The sequence below is a fragment of the Gouania willdenowi genome, chromosome 21 (genome assembly GCF_900634775.1).
Source record: "Gouania willdenowi chromosome 21, fGouWil2.1, whole genome shotgun sequence".
Classification (NCBI taxonomy): domain Eukaryota; kingdom Metazoa; phylum Chordata; class Actinopteri; order Blenniiformes; family Gobiesocidae; genus Gouania; species Gouania willdenowi.
This window is the reverse complement of record NC_041064.1, coordinates 3,995,844-4,009,584: the sequence shown is the minus strand read 5'-3', so window position 1 is coordinate 4,009,584 and position 13,741 is coordinate 3,995,844. Positions and strand designations below refer to the sequence as shown.

General features: G+C 41.3%; 1 protein-coding gene across 3 annotated transcripts in view; it reads left to right on the top strand.

Annotated features, from left to right (window-relative positions):
- LOC114455457 (neuropilin-2-like) overlaps positions 1 to 13,741 on the top strand; it is a 140,779-nt gene that overhangs the window by 64,368 nt on the left and 62,670 nt on the right. For all 3 annotated transcript variants that reach the window (XM_028436705.1, XM_028436704.1, XM_028436703.1), the window contains exon 7: positions 970 to 1,125. In XM_028436705.1, coding sequence (XP_028292506.1) covers positions 970 to 1,125 — 156 coding nt within the window. The remainder of the gene's footprint in view (positions 1 to 969; positions 1,126 to 13,741) is intronic.

The window sequence follows — 13,741 nt, the reverse complement described above, 5'->3', positions numbered from 1 at the left end:
GTTTGTGGAGTTATTTTGTTTTTTTCTCTGTCATTTTGTTGAAATTTTGTGTATTTTGTTTTCCTTTTGTTTATTTTTTGTCCCTTAATGTTTGTGGAGTTGTTGTGCATGTTTTCTGTCTTTGTGTGTGTTTTTGTTGATATTTTCTGTAATTTGTTGTCCTTCTGTGTATTTTTGTTGTCCTTATGTGTGTTTGTGGAGTTATTTTGTTTGTTTTTCTGTCATAATGTGTATTTTGATGTCGTTTTGTGCATTTTTAATGTTCCTTTATATGCTTTTGGAGTTATTTTGCATGTTTTCTGTCTTATTGTGTTTTTTTCATTTTGTATATTTTGTTGTCCTTTTGTGTATTTTTGTTCATAAATGGGTTTGTGGAGTTTTTTTTTCTGTTGTTTTCTCCACTTTTGTCATCATTTTGTGAATTTTTGATGTTTATATGTTTGTGGAGTTATTTTGTGTGTTTTTCTGTCTTTTTGTGTAATTTTGTTGTCGTGTGTATTTTTGTTGTCCTTTTTGCGTTTCTATTGTCCTTCTGTGTGTTTGTGGAACATACATATATATATATATACGTATATATTTTTTTTTTTTTCTGTCATTTTGTGCAATTTTGTTGTCCTTTTTTGTGTTTTTGTTCTCATTTTGTGTGTTTGTTTGATGGGCTTTAATGTAAACACTGTTTTATCAATGATTTTTCTTAAGATGGTATTTGAAAAAAGCTTGTGAAACTGTTTTAAGAACACAATAACCTTCTTCTGTTGACTTTTCCATGTGTTCATGATGATCGCTGTAGATTAAAAGTAGAGTATTGAGTGGGATCTGATACACGTGAACAGTCTTTGTAATATTATTTTAATCAGTGCAAATGTCTGAGGCTTTAACCCAACGATATTCATTAAAATTCAAATGTATTGTCTGAAATCATGCTTGAATAATTCAAAGCTCTCTCTCTCTCTCTCTCCTCGCCTCCAGGTGGATCTTTATACTCTGAAGGTGATAACAGGCATCGCCACCCAAGGCGCCATCTCCAAGGAAACGCAGAAGACTTACTACGTTACATCTTTCAAGCTGGAGATCAGCACTAATGGGGAGGACTGGATGGTCTACAGACATGGCAAGAACCATAAGGTAGGGAACTACACAACAGTCTCCCCTGCAGTCATATAGGACAGGGTTTTTCAACCTGGGGGTCAAGTCACGAGACACTGGGAGGGGGTTGCCAGATGCCTTCAAGAAACAGAATATTTTTTAAAGAATTTGACCACATTTTTGGTAAATTATACCCTTTATCTGCAACTACACCAAACGTACCATATTTTTGCTCCTTTTAGTGCATTGTTGCTACATTACTCCCATTTCTGCCACTTCTCTATCAAATTTCAATGCCTTTTCAGCACATTTTTCCACTTTCAAGACAATTTCAGCACTTATAAACCCTTTTCACCACTATTCCACCTAATTATTATGACCCATTACTGTGACTCCCCCCATTTATGCACCTTTTAAGCCAATATTGGCACTTTTAACTTTTTTTTACCACTTTTTCTGTCCATTTTTGGCCACTCTAATTTGCTTTTAACCTCTTTTCACCATATTTTATGCTTATTTTTGCCAATTTAACCACATTCACAATTTGTCATACTTATTATTTGCCAGTTTAAACTAATTGTTCCAGTAATGACACTTATTAACCCTTTCCACCACATTGTTGCATTTGTTGACCCATTTTTGTTTTAGCCTCTTTTCACCATATTTCTTGCTTTTTTTTCCCCTTTTTTTTTCCAATTTAACCACATTAACCATTTTGAATGAATTAGACGGAGTCGAGCTTTCGGGTTGCTGGTCAGATGCAGACAGGGTTTATTTATTTGGGGGAACAGACCGGTCTGGGATTCAGAGGCATTCATTGTGTGCGCCTCAATCAATCTGCCATTGTTGTGTGCTCTCAAGGTTTTGTATGTTACTGATAGTGGTAGTCATAACAATGACAGAGCCTCCTAGAAGAGACCTTGGTGAATGCTATCAGTTTACGATGGTATCTGGCCAGCTTAGGGCAGTATGACTACAACTGACAAGGAGAGATTCTGTAATCACATATCAGTCATTCCCATTATTTGCCAGTTTAAACTAATTGTTCCTACTTTTTAATTTACCCCAATCCTCTCCCCCATTTATGCACCTTTTTAGCCAATTTAAGCCACTCTAATTTGCTTTTAACCTCTTTTCACCATATTTCATGCTTATTTTTGCCAATCTAACAACATTCACAATTTGTCATGGCCATTAGTTGCCAGTTTAAACTAATTGTTCCAATATTGACACATTGAACCCTTTTAACCACTTTTTCTATCCATTTTTGGCCACTCAAAATGGCAAATTTGACCTAATTCCTGTGGTTTTTCAAACCCTATTTCACCACCTTTTCCAATATTTTTGGTCACTTTTAACTCATTTTATTTCTGATTAAAACAAGGATTTACATCTTTAAGATGACTATATACAACAGCGCAAATAACAATAATAATAATAATAATGAACTTCCTGGATAACAGTGGATATTATTCAGATGAATAAATAAATGTGGTTATCACAGATTCATAGAACAATGGACCATCATTTTACTGACTTTATGGATGGACCCCAAAAATCTCTCCCCTTTATTCCCCTTATAGATGGTCCTGTCTCCACATGACTGTTCTTCAATGTTCAACCACTTTCAGCAACAGTGGGGGTTCCCGCTCTCTGGAACCATTATTTTAGGGTTTGTGAACGACTGCTATAGGAGGAGTAAAGAGGGAGAAACATGAGATAAAGTACATGTGGCAGGAGGAGACCACAAGCCCCAAATTTACTCAGCGTCTGCAATTACAGCCGTTCCTCTGGCGTTTGGTGGTCTTTAAAACCGAGCCAGCAGCAGCACGTGTCTGCAGTGATACTTTACATTATTGCATGCAGCTACCGTCACACATCATATTCCTACTGCCACAACCCCATCTGGTTTCTGTTGCTTTCTGGCCAAACACCGACTGGGCTGGATCTTTTTTTGGTGGGTTTTTTTCTTCCTGAGGTGTTAAGCCTTGATGTCAGCAGTTATCGTATGTGCTACAGCAGACATGGGCAACTGGCGGCCCGGGGGCCACATGCGGCCGTTGGTCTAATTCTGTGCGGTCCTCAAGACAAATCTATCAAAAAATGTATCTCAGGAAATTGGAAGTGATATTAACCCCAACATGATTCACAAAATTACTCCAAAAACACACAAAACAATGGCGAAATGCACAGAATGTCAACAAAAACACAAAAAACATTCCAAAAATACACAAAAAAGACTCATAATACACACAAAAGGACATCAGACACACAAAACAACTGCCTAAACTCACAAAACAATGACGCATATACATAAGGACACTAAACAAACACACAATGCTAACACAGTTGCATAAAAGATGGTTTATCTTTAAGTCTCAATTTTTTTATTCCTCCCGTTTGACGCTGATATCAGACAGCCACATCTAGAAGTAGTATAAACCCAACATAATACACAAAATAACTAAAAGAAACACAAAAACAATGGCAAAATGCACAGATTTTTAACAAAAATACACGGATCAACAACAAAAACACAAAATAGATTAAAAAAATACAGACTCATAAAACACACAAAAGAATAACACATGTACAAAAGGACACTATAAGAAACACACAATGCTAACACAACTGCATAAAAGATGGTTTATCTTTTATTCCTCCTGTTTGATGCCGATATCAGACGGCCACATCAAGAGGTGATGCAAAATGCAAACATAACACACACACGAAAAAACAAAAAACACATATGATTCATAAAATACATAAAATGACTCCAAAAACACACAAAAACGACAAAATGCACAGAATGTCAACAAAAATGCACTGAGCAACAACAAAAACACAAAAAAGATTCAAAAAATACACAAAAAAAGACTAATATTACACACAAAAGAATAACACATATGGAAAAGGACACTAAATAAACACACAGTTGCTTAAAAGTTAGTTTATCTTTAAGTCTCTGACACAAGAAAAAACAAAAACGCATATGATGACTCATAAAATAAACAAAATGACTCCAAAAAGAGAACAAACAGTGACAAAACTCTTTGTTCCTTCCTGTGTTAATATTAATATTAGCTGTTATTCCTAATACTGGCATGAATGTTGATAACGTGGCCCTCAGATCAGAGAATCATGTTTTTGTGGCCCCACTGTAATAACAGTTGCCCATCCCTGTGCTACAGGCTGTAGAGTTGGAGAATAAACTCTTGACTCGTGGAAAGAGTGAGAGTCTTAATAGTGGGAACTATAATTAAAGAGGAGATTCATTCCAATGGTTGTGGCTGGAATTTTCCATCTGCTGCTGGTGGTCACACGTGTTTTGTCCTGCGGTGTAATCCCACGCCCAGATTTGAGCTATAAATCTTTATGACGGCTAAAGAATGCACACAATCACAGATGGATGTATGCATTTGCTGAAAACCATCTGTGATGCCATTTGGGACTGGAGGATCCATCAGGCTCATCGCCAAAGCTACGTCAACATTACGGGATGGGTTCAGAAAATGGTGCGATTCATTGACAAAATATTTAACAAAACAAAAAAGATGATTTATCATAAAGTCTCTGATTTTTATTCCTCCTGTTTGGCGCCGATGTCAAACGGCCACATCAAGAAATACAATGAATTGATTAGTTATTCATCAAGAAATAGGATCTCTGTCAGTTTCACAATCCATTTATGTTGTGTTGTCCCTCATGAAGCAAACACCAGCACAGCCACTATGAAACAATGAAAATCCAATATGCAAAACAGATTATTGACGATGTTTTGAGGTCAGCTGTCGGTGTCACCAGCGATAATCCCTCATGATTCCCCCGTAACGCTGGAAATCTGCTCTGAGCTGAATACCAAGAGAGACACAGGCCATGGTTGGAGTGTGTTGGGCGTTTCTGGCTATATGCGGAACAATAGGGGGGTCAATGGGGTGCTCCAGTGCTACGTCACCATTCCATATGACTTAAACTAGAAATATTTTTCCCCTTTTTCTGCAACTACACCAAACTTGCCATATTTTTATTTGAAATTGAAAATTGCCAAATACATTCTTCTGGTAGGAGTTCTTTATTTTTATTATTTTTCCTCCTAGGTTATTAATACAGCACTAATGTATGTCATCTCATAGGGGCAATGTCAAGGATGTGCAGTCGACCTTTTTTGGAGCAAAAATTACAAGGTCAAGGTCAAGATTGTGTCACTGTGTCAAAAAACAAAATTTTCCATATCTCTATGAATATTTATCGTACAAGTTTGATGCTTACATTTATGAAAATTTTATCTCGAGTGGAATATTTTATTTTGTAGGACCAAAGCTGTACGACCTACCAGTAACAAGATCAGTAGGGGTCAAAGTTCATGACGTCACAAAATAAACATACTTTTTCCCTATAACTTGGCCACACATTGAGATACAGTGCTCAGAATGGTACCATTGAACAACATTTCCTTTCAATGTTTAAGGTGAAGGTCAGTCTTCTGTTTTTCCTGCATTATCACTTTCAATTTAATTAATAAAAACAACAAACTTGTCAACAAATCCAGACACAATTTTTGGCAATTTTTTCAAATTGCCAAAGACGTATTTGCCTTGAAAATACAGTTCTTGCCTAGTTTAATCTATTTTCATCACTTTTTCTTGCCATATTTTTGCTCCTTTTAATGCATTTTTGCTACATTGCTTCCATTTCTTCTACTACTCCATCAAATTTTAATCCCTTTTCTGCACAATTTTTTCACTTTAAAGACATTTTTGGCATTCATGAAACCTTTCCACCACACAAATCCTGCGTGTGCTACTGTTGTGAGGCCTAATTTTTGGTTAATGAGTGATTTTAAAAGTTATTTTTAATTAATCAAAGCATCTGTATTTGCGTTGTGAGATACTCAGGATCGGTGAGAGTTTGGATTTTCTTCTCATTCTGGAGAAATATGGAGGTAGATTTGTCTTTAAAAGTTCAATCAAAATACAGTTTGCTTCAATCTAAAATATTTTTAAAAAATACTGTTCAAATAAATGAAAAAAAAAAATTTGAGACCCAAATAATTGCATTTGAACATTTTTTTTGATTGAAAACGTTTTTTTTTTTTTAAAAAAAAAAAAAATTAAGTAATCTTTTTTGTATTTGGGCCATATTATCAAAAATAAAACATTTCAGTCAAAAAAAAGAAAATGTTTAAATGCAAAAAAAAGCTCCAAAATAATTACACTTATTGATAACACTTTTTTTTGTTGATTAAAAATGTTTTTTTTGATTGAAAATGTTTCTTTCAAATCTACCTTCATAGAGAAAGTAATATCAGACATTCCTAGCATTTAGCATTAAAGTATAAATATAACAAATACATTGCTGTCTGTAAAGTAACACATTTGTCTATTCAGTTCTATTTTATTCTATTTATTTTTCATTTTACTAACCGTTTTGGCTGTTTTCGACCATCTCAGCTGCCATTGTTGGATAGCAACATTTTGTCTTGTATTAGTGATGCTTTAATATGCAAACAGGTATTATTAATAAAAAGTTAATCGTGTTTTTTTTCTCTCAAAATGAAACCTTCACATGATCTTTTTTTTTGCTTTCCTGCACCGAGCACATGCCCCGTTGTGCACGGTGAACCCACTCAACTCTTTAGTTTCCATCCATCACTTCTTTGACGTTTTCATTCACTCACTCTTTTCCTACTTATCTCAACATCTTCTCATCCATCATTTTATCTCTCGTTACCTTTTCCATTGCCTGCATTGTTCTTCCTCCCCCAACGTTGTGTCATCTTGGTTCTTCTTCCTCCATCCTCTGACAGTCATCATAGGTTCGACCGTAACATGTTTAAAAGTATCCGTGCTCTGCTGCACAGATCATCACGTGCAGTAATTTACAGGAGAATGTAATTAGTTTTAAAAGCGTGAGACATTAAATGATGAGAGAAAGAAATAAGAGGTTCATCGACAGGGAAAAAAAGCATGAAATATGAATGTGTTCATAAACACACGCAGCACAAATTAACCACTGAATGGATCATAATTAATAAATTCATCTTCTTTACTGGTTTATGTGAATGTTTGCCTCAGACTAGACACACACAACACATATACACACACATATACAGACACACACACAACACATACACACACACACACACACATACTGTATATAGACACATACACACACACACAAATAGTGCTTGTTCACACACGCACACACACACATACACACACACAGACACACACACACACACAACACATACACACACACACACATACTGTATATAGACACATACACACACACACAAATAGTGCTTGTTCACACACGCACGCACACACACACACACATACACACACACAGACACACACACACACACACACACACACACACACACATACTGTATATACATACATACATACAGTATACACATACACACACACATATAGTGCTCTCACACTCTGGACACATATACACACAGTGCTCTTACACACACACACACACAAATAGTGCTCTCACACACTGGACACACACACACACACACACAGTCTCTCTCTGCTGTCTCAGTAAATCATGGTGATTTATTTGATCTGTAACGTATTTGATAATGTCGTTAAATTCCTGCTGTGAACCAGATGGAACTCATGGAATATGTTTTAACTCATAGAAACTTTCACAGACCGAAAGAAGCAGCGCATCGTGGTCATGTGACACATAATTTGTGTCACATGACAGATCGGAGGAAAGCCATGAATCTCTACGCATGTTCTGTTATTTTATTTTAAAACTGGATTTTAAATGAACGTTTGAACTGAACACAGAGTTAGACGAGCAGATATCTTAAAGTGACACGACGTCATGTTCTGCTCATCCTTTAGGTTTGATCCATCCAATACAAATGTCTATGTTAAAGCTTCTCTGATTGGCTGCAGGCAGAGATGTCTATGGCCATTAGAAAACTGGACTATGGCCAAGACCAAAACCTCCTATTCCCTCTTTAATCTCTGCTAGGGAGGATGAATGGAGAGAGCAGAGAAGAGAGAAGGAACGTGGGTGGAATAAAAAAAGAAAAAAAGGAGAACAGAGAGATAAAGATAAAAGGATAAAAAGTGAAACAAAAAATCGACCAAAAAGTGAAGAAAAAAAATTGGAGAGAAAAAAGTTATATAGGGTTAGTTAAGAAAGTGAGAAGGAGACACTGTTCATCGGGGAAGGAAGGAGGGGAGGGAAAGAAGTGTTCATCTGGGAGTCACTGAGCAAATGAACGAGGGATGAATGGATGAACGGAGGCGAGAAGGAGAGGAAGAATAATGAGAAAAACAGACGAGGGGTGTTGACCACAACTCCCACCGGAGAGATCAGAGGTCCCCACAACACGGCCAGGATGGTTTGAGCAGAGGGAGGGAGGGATGGAGGGAAACAACACAGGATGGAGATGTGAGGAAGGTTAGGAAAAGTTTACAACCATTAACAAATCCTAGAGTTCTAAAGTTTTTGCGATTGCTAACAAGCAGAATTTCAAAAATGTTTTTAAATGTATTTTATTTTCGAGAAAACATAAAAATTACAGAGGAAGCATGAATCAGTGTGTAAATGTAACTCAACACTCCTGGTGCTTATACTGCATGATTGCAGTCATTTTTAATGTTAAACGAGAGTTACGTATGTAACTACGGTTCTATGAATCCTGGATGACCGCCAGAGGCGGTGCCTAAAGCACTGGATGTTCCATCTCGCGCATGCGCAGGTCGAGTAATTATATCACTTATATCAATTATATGACCCGGAGAGTCTATATCTACCGGTGTCATTGGGTGACCTGTTCCTGTCAAAATCTTCTCGTGAGGACACAAGGATCCTGAGTGACAGGATGCTCTGGCGGTCATCCAGGATTCATAGAACCGTAGTTACATACGTAACTCTCGTTCTATTCCATTCTTACTGACCACCAGAGGCGGTGCTTAAAGCATTGGATGACTTATACCAGAAAGGTCACGAAAGAATCCTCACCTACTCAAGGCCTGAAGCTGTGGACAGCACGGCCATTGCCATAGGCTGGACCCCAGCAACGTTTACCCTGTAGAAACGTCCAAAGGTGCCTTAAGCACCCGCACGGGGCACAACAGTGTTGATGGCTCGCCATTCCCCCCAAAGGAGCCGGGAGGACTGAAGGCAGCCAACTCGATAGGCTGGTTCACATGATGAGGGGGCAACCGCTTGGGCAAAAATGAAGGATTTGGCCTGAGACTCACCCCAGAGCCGTCAGCCTTCCAGCGAAGACAAGCCTGGCTCACTGACAGCGCATGCAGCTCCCCCACACGTTTCGCCGTTGCCACAGCAAGAAGAAAGGCCGTCTTGAGAGACAGCCATTTCAAATCAGTGTGTCCCAGTGGCTCAAAGGGCGGCTGGGAAAGGGACTGAAGGACAACTTGCAAGTCCCATGATGGCGACCCATAGACCCGACGTGGTCTGAGTCTCTGAGTGCCTTTCAAAAACTGCTTGACCAGATAATGTGATCCCACTGTCTGGCCATCCACCTTTGTATGATTAGCCGAGATAGCAGTCACATACATCCTGAGGGTGGAAGTAGTCCTGTTTCTGTCAAAAACTGACTGCAGGAAACGCAGTATTACCACCACTCAACATGTCCCCAGTACCTCATTGTGAGAGTGACACCACTCCACAAATAGCCTCCACCTGTTAGCGTAGAGCGCCCTGGTGGATGGTGCTCGACAGTTCAAAATTGTGTGGGCAACCTCCCTATCGCATGGCGCCAAAACTGGGTCCACGACTATAGGGGCCACAAGAACAGCCTCAGACGACCCGGACTCAGGTGCCATATGCGTTGACCTGCGACAGGAGGTCTTTCCTCTCCGGAAGACACCACGGTGTCTCCCGCAGGAGTTTGAGCAACAGCGGGAACCATGGTCTTCCTGGCCAGCATGGGGCAATGGGGCGGAGACCACCCTACTGGGCCCTGTGAAGCATTGCTGGTATGAGGGGGAGTGGAGGAAATGCATAAAGTAGGCCGTCTGGCCAGGTAAACTGCCACACACCGGGTAAATATTCGAGGGGCCAGGGATAGCCCAAACAGCAAAACCCTAAACTGATAAACCTTGTCCATGAACATGAAACGAAGGAACGGTCTGTGATGAGGAGCTATGGGAACATGAAAGTAAGCATCTTTCAGATCCACCATCACCAACCAGTCTTCTGCTGAGACAGTCCGACATCTGCTACACGCAGCATATGGAAGAGGAGAACTTTGAGAAACCGGTTGAACCCCCTCAAGCCCAGGATTGGGCGAAATCCGCCCTCTTTTTTGGGCACAAGAAAATAAGTGGAGTAAAACCCTCTGAGGCAAGCCTCCGGTTCCACTAGCTCGATGGCACCTTTCCCCAGGAGGGTGACTACCTCGTGACGTAGCACAAGGGATTTTACGGGATCTCTGATCACAGTGCGTTTGACCCCGCTAAATGTAGGGGGCCGGCGTCGGAACTGTAATGTGTAACCTATGGATAGCGTGGACACTACCCAAGGGTCTGTGGTCTGCTCTTCCCAGCAGAAGAGCTGCTATTGGGAAAAGAGTCCGACAACCGGCCCCTGAGGTTCAGGTTCCGCCCCCCTTGCCCTTTGGGGCTCTGGGGGGGGCGGCGACTTGGTGCAGAACCCCTCGGCCAGTGAGTAGATGGACGTGTGGCTGCATGGCGTTGCCGATTTCCTGGCACTGTGACCTACAGGCCCCTGGGCTGCCCAGATGAACGAGCAGTCGGCCGTAGGTATGGGTGATCTGCACCCATTCCTGCCAAATGTCCCTGCCTTGGAGGGGCATGGGGAGCCTGGCGCAAACTGGCAAACTGCTGCCTCGCTTTGCCAGCCTGCACGCGACGCTCCAAGGCCTGCGATGCCGCTGGGCCAAAGGTCCCGCCCGGTACAACCGGAAGAGAACGCATTGTTCTGCGACATGGCTCGGATAGAGGGGACTGTGCCAGCCAGCTCCCTGGTCGTAAATGCGAATGTCTGCAATGAAGCATTGCTGAGGGACTGAGTTGCAGGCTTCCCACTTGGAATCCTGCAAGGTACTCGACAAAGCCAGTACCAGGTGTGACAGAGAATTACCTAACCATTCCATTCGGGCAGCAATGTTATAACTGCAAGTCAGAAAATCGTCAGTCAACCTGCACTGAGGCCGGGGGCAGTGTGCATCCGGTCTCACAGCCTCATCTGGGGAAACTATCAGGGCTGCAATGGCAGGGTGAACTGGAGCTAGCTGTTTCAAGCCATAGCTGCCAGCATCATGCATGGCTGCCAGAGCCCTGCCATCGCTTGTATGATGGGACAGAACCCTCCAGTCAGGCCAGCATCTGTGGAGCTCCGCAATGTACGGGTCAGAGGGAGGCACCACAAAGGCCGAGGTGTCAGGGGCCTGCCTGAAAAAAGCATTTGCCATTCGGGTAGGGACCGGGGCTTCATCCAACCCAATGCGTGCCAAGGCCGTGCGCATTGCCGACTGCACAGTGCCACGGCTGGACACTGAACCTAGAGAAGAGGCCCTACTAGAACCCTCTGAAAAAGCATGAGAAGCCTGTGAGGCAAGCTCCCCATGCCCATCCCCGTCAGCGTCACCAAACAGGGTACATGATGCTGCCGTGGATGGCGCATCCTCCTCCTGAAGGTGGGATGGACCTGCAACAGGGTTAGCTGCGAAGGCTGGTGCACCGAGCTCTGTCTGTAGGTTAAGCAAGATGGCCTTAATCTGAGCAAACTCGGTGGTGAGAGCATCCACCTTATTAGTCAGAGCATCAACCTTCCTTGTCTTCCGAGGAGGATCAGCAGATGCTGTGCTGGCACGCTTAGCAACGCCGGTGGCTCTACCTGAAGAGGGCAGGTCTATTGTGCCCTCAGCCTCAGCCAACCTGGAGAGTTGCAGTGCATGAGGCATAAAACTGCAGTTCATGCACGGATTACCGGACACCCCCTCACAAATTATTACTATATGAATACCAACTATACAAATTATTATTATATGAATAATAATTAATACGATAATTATATTAATTATATACAAATAATAATTTAATTAATAATAGTTATATTGATAGCCGCCGAACTGCAGCGGCTTCAATAAAGGAACTTCACTCAGGCCAGCGAGCGCACCGGCCTGGAGTGATCAAACTGTGCTCCCAGTGAATCTAACTGGAGCAACACCACAAAACGCAGCGTGCACACTGCCGCGGCGATGCCACTCAAAACACCGGCCGCCGCTTAGCAGCAACGTGCTGGGAGGTCCGCTAACGATGCTAACAGAGCAGCATAGCAACACAGCAGATTAACCGTAGCCATTTAATCACTGAAAAGAGACAGCGGCGTAGCCGCGGAGCTACCGAGTCTGAACCAATGAGCACATGTTGATATTCTACTTGGCCACTTTCTCATTTCAAATGTTTTCAGAACTTTTAAAGGTGGAGAATCAACAGAGATATTTAGTCTGTGTGATTCCGGTTTTTGTCCTTATAGGTTCCAAATGCATCTTGGGAAACTTGGAAGTATACTTCAGTGGGAATACTCATCATCCTCATCATACTAATGTATAGTAGATAGTATATACTCATTGAGTTTGTAGTGTATAATCTGTTAGTGGGACAGTTCCATCACAGCCTTTGTTTCACACACTTGGATTCATCTGTCAGGTGTGTGTGTGTGCGTGCGTGCGTGCGTGCGTGTGTGTGTGTGTGTGTGTGTGTGTGCGTGTGCGTGCGTGTGTGTGTGTTGGAGGATGTGATGAAATAGAAAGAGATTGGTGTGTTTTACTATTTTATAACTTCATGTGCAGCCGCCCACACAAACGACGCTGCTCCGAATGGACATTTGAATTATTCAGTACGTCTGCATGGCCCTGCAACCACAGCTGGCTTCAACACACCAAGCCCCAGCCACTTTTCTCCAAAAATCACATACCCATAACAAATAATGTTTTTCTAAGCTTCAACGTGATCTTCATAGTTAATTTTTGTTCAGATTGAAGTAGGACCCTTAGTGGTTACAGATGATGTGAAATTTTGGAAGTAAATCATTTTAAATACAGAAATCTGTAGTCTGCCCCCCAAAAACTCAAGATTTACATCAAATATAAAGCCAATTCTCATCAGGGAAGGCTTAAAAAAAGCAAAATTAATTGTACTCATGTATGGACATCAACTGCAGCAAGTTTGATGATGATAATAAACATTAGGCCAAAGACACACACGTTTTCGTACAAATAAGATCAAGCGGAAGCCCCACTTTGCCACAACTGTGCCAAAGTTTTCCACAAGTTTGGAAACACGTGTGCAACTATAATCCTAGTCAAATTGATTCCAATCATTGTTAGTCTTATGTTTGACCACTGGGTGTTGCAATTTGGCATTTCCATTTTAATCAGGTTTCTGCTGAGATTGTAATTGAACGTTGATAATTGAAATGTAATGTAAATGTAATTCAAAAATGTAATTGACCCCACCGCTGGTGCACGTTACTGTGTGTATTTGTTTACCTGAGCGTCAGCTTCCATTGTCTCCAAACATGAGTGAAACATTAGTCCATTACCAAATGCAGTGCGACTCTCTCTCGCGTGCACACACACACACACACACACACACACACACACACACACGACTAGACAACCTGAGCT